At 37.6% G+C, this 21,305-nt stretch overlaps 1 protein-coding gene across 3 annotated transcripts in view; it reads left to right on the forward strand.

Moving 5' to 3' along the window:
- The first annotated feature begins 3,887 nt into the window (after positions 1 to 3,887).
- Positions 3,888 to 21,305, forward strand: part of GPSM2 (G protein signaling modulator 2) — a 48,475-nt gene continuing 31,057 nt past the window's right edge. Inside the window, exons 1-3 of one of the 3 annotated variants that reach the window (XM_032594350.1) lie at positions 4,001 to 4,141; positions 15,880 to 16,184; positions 18,488 to 18,582. Coding sequence is in view for 1 of the 3 variants with exons in the window: in XM_032594349.1 (XP_032450240.1) it covers positions 16,129 to 16,184 (56 nt within the window). In the remaining 2 variants the exon portion in view is untranslated. Of the gene's footprint in view, positions 4,142 to 15,879; positions 16,185 to 18,487; positions 18,583 to 21,305 lie in introns of all 3 variants that reach the window. The other 2 variants (XR_003970764.1, XM_032594349.1) reach the window with 2 other exon arrangements.

The raw sequence follows: 21,305 nt of genomic DNA on the forward strand, positions 1-21,305 counted from the left end.
TTCAGACAAAGCCAGGTAGAGCAGATTATTGCCTTTGGTTTAAAAAAAAAATCTTGGGGCACCTGGGTGGCTCAGTCGGTTGGGTGTCCGACTTCAGCTCAGGTCATGATCTCACTGTCCATGAGTTCGAGCCCCACGTCGGGCTCTGTGCTGACAGCTCAGAGCCTGGAGCCTGCTTCCGATTCTGTGTCTCCCTCTCTCTGGCCCTCCCCCACTCACACTCTGTCTCACTCTCTCTCTCTCAAAAATAAATAAACATTTAAAAAATTTTTTTAAATAAAAAAAAAAATCTCAGAGGAGATATCTCCTCTTTCATTCTATGCTAAGGATGATTACAGGTAATTTTCTTTTGTTGTCTTCTGGTAAAAGACAGTAAGAAAAGATCTAGGGAATCCTGACCTATGTGTGGAGTCTCTCATTGGATTCCTCATCTTGGTAGGATTTGACCTTTGTTCTTTTTCCATGCTTCATGAGACCATGACAACTAAAACTCAAGTTCCTCTGCTAATCTATTTTACTAGTTCCTAGCTTCTGAGTAATCCTAATCCGAATGCTGGTTCATTAATAAATTTTCTATTTTTTAAAAAATATTTAAAAGCATTTTAAGTTGTTTTAGTTGTTTTCAGTGGGAGAGTTGAACAGGGAATCTGCTTTACTACTGTCAGACATGGAAGTCTACAGAGTGATTTTCTTCACTACTTTTTATTCTGAAATATTCTAAATTTCTAGCAAATGTAAAAGAATAATACATGAATAGTATAGTACGAGAATAAGAGAGATGTCTTCACCTAGATCTAATTGCTAATATTTAGTTTATATTTCTCTCCTTTCTCTGTCTTTTGCTGAACCATTTGAATATAAGGTGCAGAAGTGATGAACCATTTGAATATAAGTTGCAGAAGTGATGGTTTTTTTATCCTTGAGTATTTCAGCTTGCATTTCCTAAAAATAAAAAAAAAATTCTCCTATGTAACCATAATTCCATGTCACCTCTAGGAAAATTAACAGTAAATCTCTAATACTATGTAATATATTATCTACATTCAAATTTCCCCAATTGCTTCTAAAATGTGTGTCTCTCTTATTTATGCCAGGTCTTCCTGCATCCCGTTATGCAGATGTTCCCTGGAATGTTCTTGTACTTCTACAATAAGTTGTTTCAGACTTTACTCTCCATCTGAATATTCAGAAAGAGGTTCCCTCTCCTTTATTTTGTGGGGGATTTCATAAACCCTGTGATGAAATGTTTTCTGTTGGCTTATTCAATAAAGAGAAGATATCCATCCGGATTCAATGTTTACTGAAAAATAAAATAAAATGTGTATCTCTCTCCCTCTCTTTTTCTTTCTCTCCCTCCCTCTCTGACTTAGGACTCCATAAAGATTCATGTACCTTTTTTTGATTGGTTTGTTTTTCATGACAATGATGTTTATGAAGAGTCTGGGCTATCTTACAGAATGTCTGAGATTCTGGTTTTGTTTCAAAGTACTCCTTTAAAAATATAAACAAATGAAGTTGTTCTCAAGTTTAAAATCGTCCTCTGGCTATTATAACATTTGGAAAATAAAACCCAAACTCATTATCCTGGCTTACAGAGGTCTACATGATCTGGTGTGACTTCACTTTGTATGTTCTTCTCTACCTCACCTTCATTTAAGCCATAGTGGTCTTTTTCCAGTTTCCCAGACAAAGCTTGCCCTCACAGGGCTTTGCATTAGCTGTTCCCTCTCCCTAATATTCTCTTTCCTGAGCTTTACTTGAAATTAAAGTATTTTTTATCCTTGAGTATTTCAAGGCTCCTTATAATTAAAGTCTTGATTTGAATACCATCTTCCCAAAGTGGACTTTCTTTCTACCTTGACCCTCAATGCAGTCTTTCAGTCACTCATTCTCACATCACCCTATTTTGAATTCTCTGCTTGGTACCTGTCACAACCTGATATTTTTCTCATTATTTTTATTGAGCTCCATGAAAGCAGGGGCTGTGCTTGGTCTTGCTCATTACTATATTCCCAGCACCTAGAACAGTTCCTGACACATAGCAGAAACTTAATAAATACTTGCTAAATACTGTAATGAATAAGCTGAAAGCTGAGGGCTGAAAAGTAGCCAGCCATTTAAAGGGCCGGAGGGGAAAAATCTTGGCAGGGGCAACTGCCAGGGAGAAGGCCCTGAGAGAACCCTGAGGCTTGGTCTATTCTAGGGATGGAGAATCGCTTCTCGGCCTTTTGGCTAAGATCAAGTGTATTCTAGGGATGGAGGAATGACCTGTGTATTTGGAGGGAAGTAAGCTAGGAGAGAGACATACAGGAGAGGAGAGAGGTGAGTAGGGCAAGATGACTGAGAGCTTTGTGGGCCCTGATAGAGAATTTAGATTTTATTTTAAATCAAATGAGAAATTGAAATGAATGTAATCTAAATGAAAACTAAAAGTTTCAAATAGGAGAGTGACATAATCTGAATTATGCCTTTTAAAAGATAATTTAAAAACTAATTTAACTTGAGTAAGATGGAGATAACTAATACCAGTGATAGAAAGTCTTATGTGTAAGAGAAGATCTGCAGGCGGGAAATAATGATTTATTTTTGGACATGTTGAATTTGACATAAGGCACTTCCTTTGTGGTTTTCCTATCAACACCCAAAAAAGAATTTATGAGTAAGATGGTATTATAATACCTACCTCTGAAATGTTACAGCCATCTAATTCAGTTGTTATTTATAAGTACCTGATATTAAAGGTAGTTGTCGATAATAAGTACCATATATTAAGCAGTCAGACACTATGTTAACTCCTTAACAAAACTTGCCTCACTGAAGCATCACAACCACCCTTATATCACGATAGGATTTCTTTCCCTTGTTTTACAGCTGAGGAAACTAACGCTAAAGAAGGATAAGGAACTCGTTTAAGGTCAATCAGCCTATAATTGGCAGAGATGGAACTCAAATCCAGGTCTAGTCTGATGCCAAGGCTGTTATTTTAACCAATTTGCAGCAATACATTCCCAGCAAGAGAAATGCTGCTTGGATCACTGGTTATGGCCATCATTCAGAGAGATACTGAAAGTGGGGATTTCTCTAACACCTCTTTAAGCCTGCAGAAACATGTAAATTTCATTTTGGTGGAGAAATAGTTGAGAAATAATCTAATTAAATTCATCTGATTCTTCAGCCCAGAGAGACTTGCTATTTTTGTGAAAAACTGAGACCAGTTTTTTGGTTAAACTTGACGTGGAGAGGAGGTGCACGGAAATAAAACTACTCTTCCCAGTGTGTTTGGAATGCATTGGCCTGAAACTGAGTAGACTGCCACCCAGTTTTCCTGGGAACCGGCAACTCTGCAGTCAACACAAGTTTGCTTTCCTAACAGATGGAAACGCCAGAATTGTGACAGGCCCGCAAGAACTGAGGCTGCCTTGTTCGACTTTGACACGGGTCCCTCTGTTCCTGTCACAGAGCCCTCTTTTTTCTTAAATATCCCGCATATGCCCCTTGGGAAACTCATTCTCCAGGCCGTCGGAGCTTTAAGCGCAGATCGCATTAGTTCTCGGCGCCCACCCTCTCTGAACATTTTGCTGGGAGATATTTATCGCTCCACCCTTCAGCGTCTGAAGAAGAAATAATAGTGCAGTTTCAACTTGACGGTTGAGGATAGGCCCCGGAGCGGCAGGGGGCCAAGCCCCCCAAAGTCTCCCTCAGCCCAAGTTCCCCTCCCGCACGCCCGTCCGGGACCCCAGAGGCAAAAACGCCGTCGCCCGCCCCGCCCCTCCTCCCCCACGCCGGCCATTGGCGGGTCCGAAAGACGCGGGGCGTTGTCGGTTTGAATGGGAGAGACGAGCTGGGGCGCAGGCGCAGAGGAGGGAGCGGCGGAGGCCGGGCGGTGTTGCGGGACCCCTGGACAGGGGAAGGAGGCGAGGGGGGCGAGGAGAGCCACATGAGCTCTGGCTCACGTGACCCGCAGCGAGCTGGGGCGGGGGCCGCGCGCCTGCCTGCCGCGGTGCCCCTGCCTGGTGAGGCGCCCGCGGCGCGCGGACTCGCCTGGGGGAGGGGCCACAGCCACCCCTCCTTCGCCCCAGGCCGCCGCTGCCGCAGCTCAGTGGCGTCCGCCGCGCTCCCGGGACTCGCCGGCCCGCGGGAGGTGAGTTCTGAGGCGTCTGAGGGCGCCTCGCGGAGGGAACTGACGGGGAGGGTCGAGTGTGTGCGGCACGGTGGGGTAGGCGGTGGGTTCAGGGTCCGGGGTCCCGGGGCCGTCCGCTTTGTTCGAGGTGGTCGGCGGGGACAGGCGGGGACAGGCGCTGCCAGAGACCCGAGTGAAGAAACCAGAAACGGGATGGGGAGTAGCTGGCTGATGTGCGAGGTGCTTTCTTGTTGAGAGATTTTTTAAGTTTTTTCAAGTTTAAGAGCTTTGTTCCCTTTTTAAAATAAAAAGGATGATAGGGTACAGCGACTCCTCACGCATTCTGAGTGTAACAAACAGTGGCTTAAAACCCCGAACGCCTGTGGAATTAACCCGAGGCAGACAGCATTCACTTGTAGTCTTGCGCTTGCCGACTGAAGCCGGCAGTGTTTGTCGGACACCTGCGTCTCCTTCGTTTTCAGTTCGCGAATTCTGGGCACAGACTTGTCGAATTACCGTAGAAGTTGGTAGTTGCTGCGGAAAGTTTTCGCAAGCAGAGAATGTTGAGAAGAAAGCCCTTACCGAAAATCTATAAAAAACCTACGAAGAGTAAAAAGTGGAAAATCTATACTTTCCTTGTTTAAATGGTAACTAGTTAGATCGTGTTAACTAGTAGCATTTGAACTCTGCTCAAGAAAACGAGTAAGGGTGGCAATTTTATTTGCCTTCATGCATAATTTAAGCCTGCCACAGAGTTAAGCGGAGTAGGTTCTTGGCTTTCCTTTCTGCCGGCTTGTGTTGGAAGCTCTCGTGGTGTGTGTGGGGGGTTAATGTACCAACCCAGCTGAATTTTCAGGCTGCCACTTTAGGAGGGTGCGCGAAGATTTCCGGTCTGATAACCACCGCTGTGATTACCTCAGATAAAAACCACTTTTGCTAGGGTTGTCCCTGTTGGAGAAACAGCTTTAGTTGGTTTTTCTGCTGCCTCCTTCTAAACAAAGGACGATCGCTGTTGGTTGACCCGGGCGGGTGTGAGAAGAGTGAGGGCTCGGGACGAGGGCAGTCTCGGACCTCCTCTGCTTTACACCTTACCGTGGATTCATTCAGGCAAGCTCTTTCTTTAGGCTGTTATTTATAATATAAGCAGTGGAGCAGATACAAAGTAAAAAGTTGTACGATATTGCTGTAGAATCATTTCCCCCCAAATCTGCTTTGGCTAGATCAGCAGTTTAGCTGTATTTTCTAATGTTATTAAGTCAGGCATGAAGTGTTACAAATATTATATTTTAATATAAATTCCAGACTTGGTGCTAGGCTAATTACAACGAAGATAGCCTATAGTGATTTTGTAAATGGCCTTGTACTTAAGCATAGAATATGTCTGAGATTCACCCAAACAGTAAAATTTTGTAATTTTCTGGAATTGAAAAACCTGATGCGGATTTAGATTAGTCTAATAGTAGACATTTAAAAAAATGACATCTATCATTATTGCTACTATACTTTATACTTTTGTTAAGTACCAGAGCCAGGCACTGGGTTAGGTACTTTATAAATCCTATCTCTCATCATCACAACACATGTTGGTTAAGTGTCATTATGCCCAAACCAACTCTGAGAGTTTAACTAGCTCAATATCACATAACTGATAAGTCACTGTGCTAGGATTCAAACTGTGGCCTGATCCCAGAGCCCTCGCTGTGTTGCTTCTGTGCGATTGTTTAAATCTCCTCCAGATCTTCTCTGGATTCCATTTGTAGGGACATAATTCACTTTTAAGATGCCTTTAGGTGTTGTGTGTTGGTAACCATGCAGAAATATTTCAGTCCTCCTTTTAGGACAACTGTCTTCCTTTTAGGACCTTTTAAATCATATAACACTTTCAATATCCTTTAATCATGTATTTTATAAAGACAGTAAAAAATTGAGTAAAACTTTTCTGAGGTATTTACATGAATATGAATTTACTCTTTACTGTGGAGCAGATATGTGTTAAGGCCCAGTTTTCTCACTATTGTGGATTCTTTGCCACTTCATAGTTCTTCTTCACAGGCAAGAAATCAAAAGTTTGTTGACCATCAATTATGTGCAAAGCAATTTGCTTGGTGTTTGTTGTGAGATGACAAGAGAAAATTTCCTATTCAGTAGTTGCTTCTGGAATTATTCCAAAACTTTTCTTTAAAGTTTATTTATTTTATTTTGAGAGAAAGAGCAATCAGGGGAGGGGCAAAGAGAGAAGGGGAGAGAGTCCCAAGCAGCCTCCCTGCTGTCAGCACAGAGAGCCCCATGAGGTGCTCGAACTCACTGTGGCATCTTGACCTGAGCTGAAACCAAGAGTTGGATGCTAAACTGACTGAGCCACCCAGGTACTCCTGGAATTTTTTTTTTTTTAAATATTTATTCATTTCTGAGAGAGAGGGTGTGGGTGGGGGAGGGGCAGAGAGAGAGAGATCAGAGGATCTGAAGCAGGCTCTGAGCTGACAGCTGTGGGCCTGAAGCAGGGTTTGAACTCAGGAACCATGAGATCATGACCTGAGCTGAAGTTGGATGTTCAACCGACTGAGCCATCCAGGTGCCCCGCTTCTAGAATTTTTTGAAGTATCTATCTTCTTTCTCCATGTTCTACCGTATGCATTGCTGCCAGTTTATCTTACTAACACAGACCCAACTTTGTTATTCCTTTGTTGAAAAAATTACAGGGTTAAATACAAGGCCACATATATATTCACAGCCCCTAATACTTTAATGTTTGTTTATTTTTGAGAGTGGGGGGGGCAGAGAGAGAGAGACAGACACACACACACACACAAAGTCTGAAGCAGGTGCCAGACTCTGAGCTGTCAGCACAGAGCCTGATGCAGGGCTTGAACTCAGGAAACTGTGAGATCATGAGGTACGCTTTAGTACCTTCTTAGACTTGTCTTTTCCTACTCCTAATCCAGTGTGCTTGTCCTGGGCACACATTCTGTGCATTCCTACCTCCTTGCTTTTGCTTGAGTCATTTCCCTGTGACTGGAATGCCTTTCCTCCATTTGCCTAACGAGGGTCCACCCATCCTTTAAGGTGCAGTGTGGATTCCTTGCTTCCAAAAAGCTTTCCCTGGTCCTTTTTATTTAGAATCATTCCAGGAGCACCCAGGTGGTTCAGTCGGTTACGCGTAGGACTCTTGGTTCCACTCAGGTCATGATCTCACAGTTCAGTGAGGTTGAGCCCTGTGTTGGGCTCTGCGCTAACAGGGCGGAGCCTGCTTGGAATTCAGTCTCCTTCTCTCTCTCTCTTCCCCCCATTCTCTGTCTCTCTCAAAATAGATAAACCTAGAAAAAAAAATTAGAATCATTCTTACCATATCTCATAGCATTACTAAATTGACTAAGCACATTTAAAAAAAAATTATCATTTTTATTTATTTTAATTGAAATCCAAGTTAACTAACATACAGTGTAATAATGATTTCAGGAATAGAATTTAGTGATTCATCACATATATAACATCCAGTGCTCATCCCATGAATAATCATATTTTTTCACAGGATAGTGATAACATTTGGAAGAAGATAAAGTTATATTTTCCTATAAAGAATTCTAAATTCAAACTGTCTAGGGACCCTTATAGACATTTTTAACCATTGTGCGTTTGGGATTTATTTCTACTTAAAAATTTATTTGAAACCAGTTATGCCTCTTTAAAGTCCTTCTGTTCAGAGAACTAGTTTGTTGTCACTTAACTCTAGAACAATGCCTAATACAAAGGACCACTTCTGTTCACTACTGAGTTTTTCATATATGTATTGATTTAAGCTGATGACTCACCAACACAGATAGTACTAAATAGCTATAAGTCAATATTCTCTGGTAACTTGGTAACAAGTTTTTCTGTGAGTTGTGTTCTCCTCGTTCTATCTCTTCTGTCTCTCTCTCTTTCTGTCTCTTTCTTTTTTTGGGGGGGGGGCACAGCAGTGTCTTCAAAAGCTGTATTTTTAATTTGTTTCTTTGAGCTCCAATTAAGTGCATCATGGTTGTCCAAAATGTATATAGGCCCTAAAAAAGAAAAACACCTAAATAAACTTACTTCATTCATTCATTTATTCATTAACAAAAAGATTACAGATCAGAAAGGGCAAGAACTAATATATATACACTTAAGGGTTTTGTTTTCTTTTGGTAGAAATTGGGCTTAGTGTAAATTGTCAGTGTTTTTGGATTGCAGACATATTCTTGTGATCTCTTGGTCTTTTAAACTGAGTAGTCATTTGGAAAGCACTGAATATATAATTGGGAATGATGAAAATTTAGAATGTGTTTTTTTTCCTCAGTCCTTACAATGTCTTTTGTAACTTTGGTATTGTAATACTTCTATGAATCCCATTTTTATGTGTTTATAGCAGTTAACTATAAATCATTTTTCCTATGTGTCTCATTGAAACTCAGAAGATTGTTAATTTTCTAATAGATTAAAAGGACTATATTTAACATTGTTTTGTAGGAGAGAAAATTAACATTATTTGTAAACTCTGGGCTTTAGTTTGATGAGAAAACCGAGTAATAGGGAGAAAAATACTAATTTTATCTAACGAACATACCTATTCCTTTACCTATATTTTTAAATATAAAGTCTTGTTGGAGCAGTACTTTGTGATTCAGTAACTGCTTTGCAGGGAAAAAAGGAAACCAAGATTAGGGATGTTACATAAAAGTAATCTGTCTTTGGTCCTTGAAATTTTTAAACAACTATTTCATCCTCTTGAATTATTGTAATCACTGAGGATTGTAATTACAAAACAGCAGTTTTAATGATTGGTGTAGTGATTGGCATAATTCAGATTGACTCCATGTATAGTATAAAAATGGAGCCCCTTTCTAGTTTATCACCCCCCAGAAAAATCTTCAGTATTCTTCCTGATTTATCATGGCCTGCCAAACCAAAGACACTGAGTTTGCTCATGCAATAATTATTATATCCATAGTGCTTTGTGTGGAGACTTTTGGAAACTGCTGTTGACCTACAAACATTCAGCATTTCTCATACAAGTAGATGCATACTTGGTCCTTTCTCGCTGTTTAACAACAATGCTAAGATGAAGGTTTGAAATATTCAAATCTTTTTCTTCTTCTACATTACATTTTCTTTTAGTATTTATCTAATTTGAAATTTCATATATATTTGTATTTGGTTATCCAGGAATAATTCATTGGAGTCTTTAAGTATAAATTTTCCCCATCAAAAAAGGAAGATTATGCGTAGTTTAGTTGTTTAAATTTTTTTTTCAACGTTTTTTATTTATTTTTGGGACAGAGAGAGACAGAGCATGAACGGGGGAGGGGCAGAGAGAGAGGGAGACACAGAATCAGAAACAGGCTCCAGGCTCTGAGCCATCAGCCCAGAGCCTGACGCGGGGCTCGAACTCACGGACCGCGAGATCGTGACCTGGCTGAAGTCGGACGCTTAACCGACTGCGCCACCCAGGCGCCCCTAGTTTAGTTGTTTAGAGTCGTGAGCTTTTAGTTGTAAACATTGAAAACATGAAAAGGAATTCTTACTGTATATCATTAAAATTGTTTAGGTTATAGTACTCTGAAATGGTTGCATTTGTTGTTTTGACATTTCTAAAGGCCATAGCTCTGGATATATGTATATACACACACACGCGTATATCCAGATTTTTTTTTTTTTTTTTTTTTTTGAGTGTGTGAGCATGACTGCGGGAGAGGCACAGAGCAAGAATCCCAAGCAGGTTCTGCACGGTCAGCAAAGAGCCCGATATGGGGCTTGAACTCACAAACTGTGAGATCATGACCTGAGCCGAAATCCAGAATCAGATGCTTAACTGGCTGAGCCACCCAGAAGCCCCTGGATCATAATATATTTTTTTAACCTGCCAAGAATAAAAATGAGAATGTTGCCTGGGTGGCTCAGTCGGTTAAGCATCTGACTCTTGGTTTCGGCTCAGGTCATGATCTCGCTGTTGGTGAGTTTGAGCCCCACATCTGGCTCTGTGCTGACAGCATAGAGCCTGCTTGGGATTCTCTCTCTCCCCCTGTCTGTCCCTTCCCTGCTTGTGCATGCGTGCTGTCTCTGTCTCTCTGTCTGTCTCTCTCTCTCTCTCTCTCAAAATAAACCAATAAACTTAAAAATAAATAAATAAAAAAGTTTGAAATAGTGCCTTTAGTTTGCATAGATTTGCTATCTTTCATAATGACCTTGAGGATTAATTTCAAATACACTTGGAAAGCCTTCTGACTGGTAGTATACCTTTTTAAGATTTATTTGGAATCTAGAACCATTAATCTGTTCTTTGAATTTTATTCTGTTTATTTAGCTGATTGATAGTCACAAACAGCTCATTAGAAAGTTACACTGTTACATAGCAGTTACACTGTTAGCTATGCTTGTTTTCTAAACTAACTTGGCCTACTGTCTCACAGACTAACATTGATTGTTGCAGATTTAAAAATTTACAATAAATTAAGACTTAGCCTTAATTGGAGTATGTATTTGGGATTATGTATTTGCTTAAGGAAAATTTTATTCATACAGTTTTACAGCATAATCTGTGGTAAATTTGCATTTCTCCAGAATGATAGAGAATAGAATGATTTGCTTAACTAAGCACTGTGATTATTTATTTTATTAACTTGGGATCTTGTAAAGTAATTTACATTTGCTATATATGACAATTATCAGTTGATACTAAAACCATGTTCAACACTATACATAGATTATATATGGATACACACACAGGTATAATTTTGAGTTAACTTTAGTTCAGAGTATTATGTAAAAATTTGGTTATAGTATTGGTTTAGAGATTGAGTATGTTGAAAAAAGAATCAGAACTTTTATGCATTGCATTAATTTTTATTTCATTGCACTTTCTCTTTAATTTTGCCGCTGACTTATTGCAGGATTAACATTTAGATCTCATTGGTACTTTAACAGTTTTTAATGTAAATTGTGCAAAAATTCAGTAATGTCGGTCACTCAGTTCTTTTTTACCCTTAAGATTCTTTCCCATTTATCAAATTTTATATGATTTCAAATTATCTCGTTTGATATCTTTATTTTTTCCAGCTATTATTTGTGAATATAGGACTTTACCAAGTACAAGTTTAAAAGAAGTATTACACTTTTCCCTCCTCAAAGTCTAAGATTCCATTTTCTCACCTTGGAAGTATCCCTCTTGCAATCCGATTTGTCATTCACTGTGCAATGCTACTGTTCCATCTACCTTGAAAATTGGAAATATTGGCGTGCTCTTTGTTACTGCTTGACCTTTACTTCTCGTATCTAATCAGTGGCCATTGTTTTCCATTTTTCTTTAGGTATTCCTAGCTAGATTACCTAATCAAGTACCCAGCCATTCTAGGGTTTGACTTCCCTTGCTTTAGGCACTAATTTCCCATGTCAGTCATGTATTCTCATGTCAAAATAATTTTTCTTGCTTTTATTTTGTTCCCTCAGCACCTGCCACACTAAAACCAAGCTCTGAACTTTTCTCTCTATTGGACTTTATTTTGGCATTCTTTTTTTATTACCCCCATTATTACTGTGATGTGTATTTGTTATAACCTGTACCCTTAAGTCTACTATAAAAGAACTTCATTTGAAGTGTGTTCTTGATTCTTTGTCCATATTTATCCCTGCCCAAATTGTTAAAGGGCTACTGTATCTGACTTGAAACATTACAATTGAAAGGGATTTGGAGAATTTGACTGTTGCTCCTTACAGGGAATTATTAGGATAAAAAGTTTAAAGAATTTAGATTATCTAACCTGGAGGCAAAAAAAGTAAGTTATATTTATTGTCTGATGAGTGTTACCAGTTTATAGAGATACTTAAAGAATCAGACCAGAGGTTATCGGCATTTAAGTTGGATAGTTTGAATAAATTGAAAGAAAGGACAAATGATAATACATGTAACTGTGTACTATGTTTCCGCATCGCTTAGTTTGCAAATATTTTACTGTTGATGGAGTAAAGTAAGGATAGGATTTATTGTTTACTCTGATTACATACCTTGGACAGTGCCTAGAAGTCCACGTAGCTGTGTAATGGGAGTCTGCCTATTTTGACTTCCTAATCAGGTAATTAAAAGTGAGGCTGGGGCGCCTGGGTGCCTCAGTTGGTTGAGCATCCGGCTTCGGCTCAGGTCATGATCTCGCAGTCCCTGAGTTCGAGCCCCGCGTCGGGCTCTGTGCTGACATCTCGGAGCCTGGAGCCTGCTTCTTGTTCTGTGTTTCCCTCTCTCTGCCCCTCCCCTGCTCATGCTCTCCCTCTCTCTTGCCCTCTCAAAAATAAATAAATATTTTTTTAAAAATTTAAAAAAAATTGAGGCAATCAGAATTATATACTAGCTTATCTTTCAATATGCTTTTGTCAATTTCTAGCATATAGAAAAAAATATATATCTTTCCCTTTATTTCTGTGTGGTCAGACCAAAAGATGCTGAGGGTTTTTGCTAGCAGTGAGGTTTTAGGAGCATTGTTTTTTAAAACCTGGGAGATACTACTAAGCACATATATGTTCCTTGTAAAGTATTAGTTATAAGTCTTAATGGAGATTGGAGGTTAAATTTGATGACTTCTTAATATTCTTTCAAACCTATAATTTCCATTCCCTTTCCTGGTCCTGTCATTAAATTTTCTTATCCTAATGAACATAATTTAATATTTATTACAGATTTTATTACTGTCACACTGGTAATATATAAACTGTGTGTTAAATATGAAGTGGGTTAACTTTGTAATGTGGAGCGTAAATGAACACATTGTTACTAAATCAGAGAGTTCTTGCAGAATTAATCATTGAATCAAGAATTACTTGTTCAGTGAATAATTATAAGATAAGAAATGCTACTTTATTATGGAGATTTTAAATGAAAGAGTGACTTCTTTGGGTATACATTTCTTTTGGGAATAGTGAAAACATGTTATAAATTGTCCATACAGAAATGGTGAATAACATTCTATCTTCTTGCTTGTTTTAATTATTTTTAAAATGTTTCTCTATGCAGTCTTAAATAAGGTATTTCACAATTCCATTTATTTACATTTGTTAATTTGACTACATGGATCCATTTTAATAAGTATGAAGTTAATATAGTTTTAATGATTGCTAAAATTTGGAATTTCATAATCTGGATAAAATAACATTCCAATTAAGTTATAACTTAATTCAAAATTTAATTTATTCTAGTACTTCACCTTCTGCCCCATTTTATAAATAACAGCCTAAATAGCCTAAACCACAATGTGGATAGGGGAAGACCTTTTGGTTGACAGTTTAGCTGTTGTGTAATCTAGATGTACATTGAAGCTATTGCTGTTAATATCTACACTAATAGTGTTAATAGAGTTTTATTATTAAGGAGGCACAATGGAATTCTGAACAAAAGAAAAAGAGGTTTGTTGGATTAATAGCTGCTACCCTGTCTTTTCATCATTTCTTAAGACACTTTCTTTTGCTGGCCAAGGGAAGGATAAGAGGAATAATATTTTGTGTTTTTTATGTGTCAAACTGGTTATTAATATGAAAACATCATTTCCTCTGGGAAGCTTGTCAGTATTCCCAAAGCTAGTCCTTTCCACCTTCTACCTTTTTCCTCCTCAGGAATCCTTACTGCTCTGTTTCCTACTAACCTCTCTCAAACTGTACTTGATTAACAAAGCAGTGGGTATGTGTGATTTAGAGTCTAGTTTATGTTATAGTTGAAATATTTATTCATTTATTTTTAAAAGTTTATTTTTGAGAGAGACAGAGACAGCCTGAATGGGGGAGGGACAGAGAGAGAGGGAGAGCGAGAATCCCAAGCAGGCTCTGCACTCTTCAGCACAGAGCCCAATGCAGGGGTCAGACTCATAACCGACAGAGCCACCCAGGCATCCCTAGTTGAAATATTTAAAAGGATGATGTGCAAAAGGAATTAGGCTTTTTGGATGGAGAAGGGAAAAAATAGGTAGAAATGGAAAGATTATTCAAAGTAAGGAACAACTTTCTAAAAGGACTATTCAAAATTAGGATTAGCTGCCTTAAGACTTTTCCGGGAATGAGGTAGTAAAATGTTAGACTAATTTACCTATAGTGTTGTTTATAACATTGAGATTCCAGGACTTAATAATTGTGTTTGTGTGTGTGTGTGTGTGTTTATAAATTACATCTATTTATATATACACATACATATATCTTCTTTGCTTCTGTCAGTTGTTACCTTAGAAGTTATAGTTTATATCTGATGTTCTGTAGTTTCTCTGTGATAGATCTGGGTATGGGATTCATTTTTATTTATCCTGTTTAGGACTTAGTGTGCTTTATCAATCTGCTAATTCAAATCTGTCTTCAATTCTGAAAAATTCTCTTTATCACTGAAGATTTTGCCTTTACTTTTCTTTGTTTTTTCCATCTAGTACTATAATTAGACCTCTGTCAGAGCCTCTCATTTTGTCTTCCTGTTCTCTGAACTGCTCTTCAGTGTTTTTTTGTCTATTTAATCTATTTGTGAATGTCAGGATAATTTCTTCAGATATCCTTCTAGTTCACTCATTCTCTCTTTAGCTTATCTGCTGTAGTTTTTAACCAGTACATTGAGTTATTATTATTACTACCAATGTTCATAACAGTACTTTAGTAGTAGCAAAAAATCCAAAAATTACAATCCAAATGCCCATCAGTAGCAGAATAAAAATATATTTGGTCCACAGCAGTAAAAATATGCAAACTGTAGTTATGTGCAACAAGATGAATCTCAGAAACATAATGTTAAGTAAAACCACATAAAACTAAATGATAGGATTTTTAGGCCTATATAAGCATCGTACAAAAGTTATAAAGACAAGAAAGGAATAATGAACAAAATTCAGTTTAGAGATCACCCTAGAGGGGAAAGGAAGATGTGATGGGTTAGATTGAGGCACCCAGGAGACTTCAAAGGCAGTGATAATGTTGTTTTTCTTAAATTGGGTGGTGTTATATAAATGTTATGTTATTCTACTATACACATATTTTCTAAATTTCTTTTGTACTTAATAGTAATAAAAACATTTTAAAGACCTTAAAAAGTAAAAATAGAATATGCTCTGAGAACAAAGGAATACAAATATAATCTAATGATCAGCACAAATATAGTGAAGACATAAATTTAAAGTTTGGATTTGACTTGTTCGAATAATTACCAATTTTTCATTTAACTTGTTACAATAGCAATTTTTAAAAGCTTGAAGTATCATAATTTTGTTTTTAGATACTCTAACACATTCTCCTAAATTTGTGTATAAATAGGGGCGCCTGGGTGGCGCAGTCGGTTAAGCGTCCGACCTCAGCCAGGTCACGATCTCGCGGTCCGTGAGTTCGAGCCCTGCGTCGGGCTCTGGGCTGATGGCTCAGAGCCTGGAGCCTGTTTCTGATTCTGTGTCTCCCTCTCTCTCTGCCCCTCCCCCGTTCATGCTCTGTCTCTCTCTCTCTCCCAAAAATAAATAAACGTTGAAAAAAAAAATTAAAAAAAAAAATTTGTGTATAAATAGAGAATAATACATAAAATTATCGTATTTTAGGACGATTTAAAAAATTAAAGTACAGGCCTCAGATGAATCTCATCTATTCATTCACATCCTTATTTAGAAGCTGTGTGATGACAGTTAAGCCCTCTGCTGTTTTTCTCCCATGATTGACATGACAGCAGTCTGTGTGATTATGTACGGCTTGGAATTACTTTAGGTTATTGTTTGAAAATAGGACTTCAAGCAAAGCATCTTGTATTCCTTTTGCAGAAATGTTGCTGAAGTGCTGCTGAAAGGGCCAAAGATGCAAGGATTTGGGACACATTTTGAACCTTTAAGCTGTCTGACATTGACCTCCTTTCATTATTAATAAAGAAGAAGCAGGAGCTTAGGATGTATTAACACCAACTCATTAATATACTAACTGGACAATGTTCTGCAACAATTCTACATTGTAAAGAACTGGATTGGCTGAAAATAAAATAATTTCATATTTTACTCAGCTTATAATATGACTCGATGGAGGAAAATTTGATAAGCATGAGGGAAGACCATTCTTTTCATGTTCGTTACAGGTAAGACCACTACTTTCTTAGTGGGTGACTTTTAATCCTTATTAAACATGTATTTCACTCTGATCATTTCAAATTTAAATTTGAATATATTCAAAATATACTAGCTGTAGTTAGTATCTCCTATAAACTATATTTTCTTTTTGTTGTGGTAAGATTTTATATCCTTTCTATAGGAAAATAGTGGTAGAGATCAATTATATATTATCGTTTATTAACATCTTTTGGAAGAATTTATGAGTAGTTACTTTATATTTTGTAACTTATAATACAGGTATAAAAATAAAATCTGTTTCTAAATGTTTGAGGTAAAAGCTGGATTTGTAATAGGACCATATGTGAATGACCTAATTTTTATGTTTCAGTTTTTGTTGGTGATCTTTTTTATAAGTGAACTTTTTAAAAAGTCAGTAACGGAATGGATGGGTACTTTCTTAACGTGATAAACTAATAGGTTAATATTTAATGATAAAATATTAGTGACATTTCGGATACATTTAGGAGCAAAGCAATGATATCTTTTTTATTTTAAAATTTCTGTTTATTTATTTTTGAGAGGGAGAGAAAGAGAGCACAAAGTATGAGCAGGGGAGGGGCAGAGATGTGGGGGTGGACAGAGGATCTGAAGCAGGCTCTGCAGTGTCAGCAGAGAGCCCAATGTGGGGCTCAAACTCATGAACTGTGAGATCGTGACCTGAGCTGAAGGCAGATGCTTAACTGACTGAGCCACCCATGTGCCCCCATCATTATTTAACTTTTATTCTAGAAGTTCTGGTCATTGCACTAAACTATATAATGAACATAAACATAAATATTAGAATGAAAGGCATGTAACCATTAGTAAGGTGATTAGAATACTAATAGATTCTTTAACATAAATGTCATAAGCTAATAGTAAATAAAACTTGTAGCAGTGAGGATTATTCAGCATATCTAATAAGTTGAAGGTGTTGGTTGCCAAATCCTAGATATCTTAACACACATTTAAGAAATAGATGTAATGGGGCGCCTGGGTGGCGCAGTCGGTTAGGCGTCCGACTTCAGCCAGGTCACGATCTCGCGGTCCGGGAGTTCGAGCCCCGCGTCAGGCTCTGGGCTGATGGCTCAGAGCCTGGAGCCTGTTTCTGATTCTGTGTCTCCCTCTCTCTCTGCTCCTCCCCCGTTCATGCTCTGTCTCTCTCTGTCCCAAAAATAAATAAACGCTGAAAAAAAAAAAATTAAAAAAAAAAAAAAAAAAAGAAATAGATGTACTTTGGAGCAGATTTGTGTTAGGGCATGGTGCCAAGGAAGTCTGTATAGTCTGTAATATGAGGGTATTTCTATTAAAAATAAAAAAGTTTTAGGGGCAGTTGGGTGGCTCAGTTGGTTAAGTGTCCGACTTCAGCTCAGATCATGATCTCACAGTTCGTGAGTTCAAGCCCCATGTTGGGCTCTGTGCTGACAACACAGAGCCTGGAGCCCACTTTGAGTTCTGTGTCTCTCCCTCTCTCTCTGCCCCTCCCCTGCGCACGCGTGCGCGCGGTCGCACACTCTCTCTCTCTCTCTCAAAAATAAACATTAAAAAATTTTATAAAAATAAAAAAGTTTTGAATAAAGAAATGGGGGACATTCAACATAATTAAAATGAGCTTTTAATATAACTCTACCCTTTTGGGCATGGTTCCAGAAGTTTGGGAGTTATCTTACATGCTTTTTTCCACTTCTCACTCTCTGTATCCATTGTGAAGTCATGTCAGTTTTATCTCCTAAATGTTGCTCGGAATTATCTACCCCATCTGTATCCTCCCTATCACTGTTGTGGTTTAGGCCCCCTTCATCTTCCTCTAGACTCACTCCATTCTCCATTCTCACCTCTTAGAAGCCATCTTTTTAATTTGCCACTAGGGGGCTCACTCTAAAAACAGAGCTAACTGTGCAAATTCTGCTTAATCACTGGTGCCTCCTAATCACCTGTAGGGCAGAGCCAAGCTTAACATAGTATACAATATCTTCCTTTTTCTAGCTTCTGTGTATTCCTTTGTTCTTACTTTCTTCCAGTCCTAGCCTTGCACTTTGAGCTCTGGTTTCCTATACATGTCTTGCTGTTCCGTGTCTCTGTGCCTTTGCTCATGATGCACTCTATGACTTGAATTATCTACTCTTGGAAACCACTTCCAAATGCCATAGTTTGGCTATGTGCCCTCCGTTTGCTCCCATAACATGCTTTGCATATCTCTTTCTTTGCATCAACTATATTAAAATTCATTTGATCTGTTTATAAGTTTGTGTCCTCTTTGACCCCTCCCTTTGACCATTAACTTCCTTAGGGCAGCCATGATGCTAAGCATGTTATCTGACTCATAGTGCACGTGTGATGGAATGTATATTGAACTTCATTGGACATAACTATCAGTTGAACCTAGTAAGTAAGATTTCGTCTTGCTAAACATTTTCAAGAGTGGTATACTTCTTAATACTGTGTAAGAGCAGCAGGTAAGGAGGAGTGGATTATACATCTACCTATGGGAAAGTTAGATTTGTCCTTTTTCTATGATATAGCATAGGTCAGACATAGTTGTGTATTGGTATAGGACTTCACCAAACGAAACTTTAAACACTGTAACTATTTTTAGTAAGAATATGCCATGGGGGACTTGGGTGGCTCAGCCAGTTAAACATCCAACTTGATCTCAGCTCAGGTCTTAATCTCAAGGTCATGAGATTAGGCTTAAACAAAAACAGAAACAAACAAACAAAAAACCAAATCCCAATATGCCAAACAAAGCTTTAGCTTCTTCAGTGCTTTAGGATCAGCGTTCTGTATATTGATATATATTCTGTATATTGGATTATTGTATAATTGCAGGTAATACTTTTTATCCTTTATGTTAGGACTCATGGCCTGGTATAAGTTATTACTCTGCTCTGGTAAACAGGTAGCATATATTGTTTTATCCTTCTTGTTCTTTCATTTTGGAAGTCTTCATCCATCCTTGGAGAACATTCTGTGACACAGTGAGTTTATAATTTTGAAATAGAATAATTCTTTAGACACTAAGGAACCTCCTGAGAGATATTAGAATACTTTATGAAATATTTTGTGACCTATTTATGAAGGTAGAGAGAAATGGAGACTGATAGTAAAATGAAGTTAGTTTCTAAGCTTTAAAACAGTATATATATGATGGGGGTGTCTGGGTGGCTCAGTCGGTTAAGTGGCCAACTTCGGTTCAGGTCATGATCTCACAGTTTATGAGTTCAAGCCCCACGTCGGGCTCTGTGCTGACAGCTCAGAGCCTAGAGCCTGCTTCAAATTCTGTGCCTCTATCGCCCTCTGCCCCTCGCCCACTCATGCTGTTTCTAAAAAATAAACAAAAAAAATGTTTTAACAATATATGATTGTTTTTAAAGTAATTATAATTAGTTTTCTTAGGCATGATAGTATTAATTTTTTTGAAAATGACTCTTTTAGAGATACATACTAAAATATTTACAAATGAAATCATATGCTTTCTGGAATTTACTTTAAAAGAATCTAGGGTTAGAGAGTGAGGATGGAAATAGAGATGAAACACACTGGTAATATTATATATTGGTAATTGTTGATGTTGAAAGATGGATGTATCAGGTTCATTAGTAAACTAGTTTCTCTTGTATTTCTTTGAAAAATGTCTTTGTTCCTACTTCAGTAACTTTCATATTGTAAAAATTAGACTATTGCACACAATTTGTAAAGGAATACAGTTTTGGTGTTGAATTCTTTAATTTTGCTAGGTAAATCTAGTGGTTAATATTCTTTCCTGAAGAGTATTTGAGGAATATTGAGTTTGAGGTAATGTTGAATAGTGGAAAGAGCATTGGATTTAGAGACAAAGACAGGATTTCATTTCTCAGCTTTGCAGTCCTATGATCTTAATAGGTCACTCAACCTGTCTGAGCATCAATTTCCTCTTCTGTAGTAATACCTCTACAGTAATTCTCAAGAAGGTTATTTTGAGAATTTAACTTAATATAATATACAGTAAAATCACTTTTAAAACTAAGTTACCAATCAAAACTTAAATCTAAATCAAGGTAAATTTATACTACTTTCCCTTTTGCAAGTAAACTAGAATAGATATATGTGGTAAACAGAATGGATGAAAATTGTGGGAGGTAGGATTGGTAATGGAAAAGATCCATGCCCAATTAGAACACATGGAAGGTGGAACTAAGGTCTGTAAAGAGATTTGACAGCTATAGAAGACAGCACAGTGGAGAAGATGCAGAACACTCTTGTATTGAAGCCTGAGACCTCAATCCCATTGTTTATTCTTAGATAGTATGTAAACCTTTTGAGGGGAGGGTCAAATTTGAACATAATCTGTATGAAATCTTTTTAAATGATGTAGCATTGAGGTTTTAATCCTCTCTTGCTTTCATTGATATACTATGAACACAAGAAACTAAAATTAAGAAGGTAAAGGAAAAATCTAGCGTGGAAGAAAAGTGAATAGTAATAATAATTAAAAATATAAAAATTAAATTGAAATGACATGGGTTTGTGCAAAAAATGAGGAATTATAACTATAATTACAACATTTTTGCAAAATGAAAACATTTCAGTTAAGTATAGTAGTACTGTGCTTATTTGTAGTTATTAGGAATGTGCTTTCTTTGATTCTACAACTAGTTAGGCCATTAGGAAGAATAAAAGAAACTTTGTATGTGGGATGTATTTTAATGGAGGTATTTTCCCAGTTTGTCTTCTACTCTGAGTGTGTTCTTTGTTTCCAACCCAGCTGGTAAACAAATGAAGTAATTCTATTCTCTCATAGAGACAGAGAGGATATGAAATTACTTTCTCTCTTACTATTTAATGATCTTCTAAAAAATTTATAAGCCAACCTGCCTTGACTATTATGCAATTAGATATATTTGATTTTAGGTGTTGGAGATTTTGCCAAAATGTTGACTTCTTTTCTAATAAAACATACCAGAGCTACAATATATCTCAGAATTAATCATTACTAGAGAGATGGGGACTTTATTTGGGAATGATTTTGGGAAAGTTACTGAAATAACTTTTCCAAGGTAGTTTCTCTTATAGGACATTCTTACTTCATGGACTTCAGAGACAGCTGAGCAGCCACCAGGGTTCCAGTT

The sequence above is a fragment of the Lynx canadensis genome, chromosome C1, assembly GCF_007474595.2.
Source record: "Lynx canadensis isolate LIC74 chromosome C1, mLynCan4.pri.v2, whole genome shotgun sequence".
Classification (NCBI taxonomy): Eukaryota; Metazoa; Chordata; class Mammalia; order Carnivora; family Felidae; genus Lynx; species Lynx canadensis.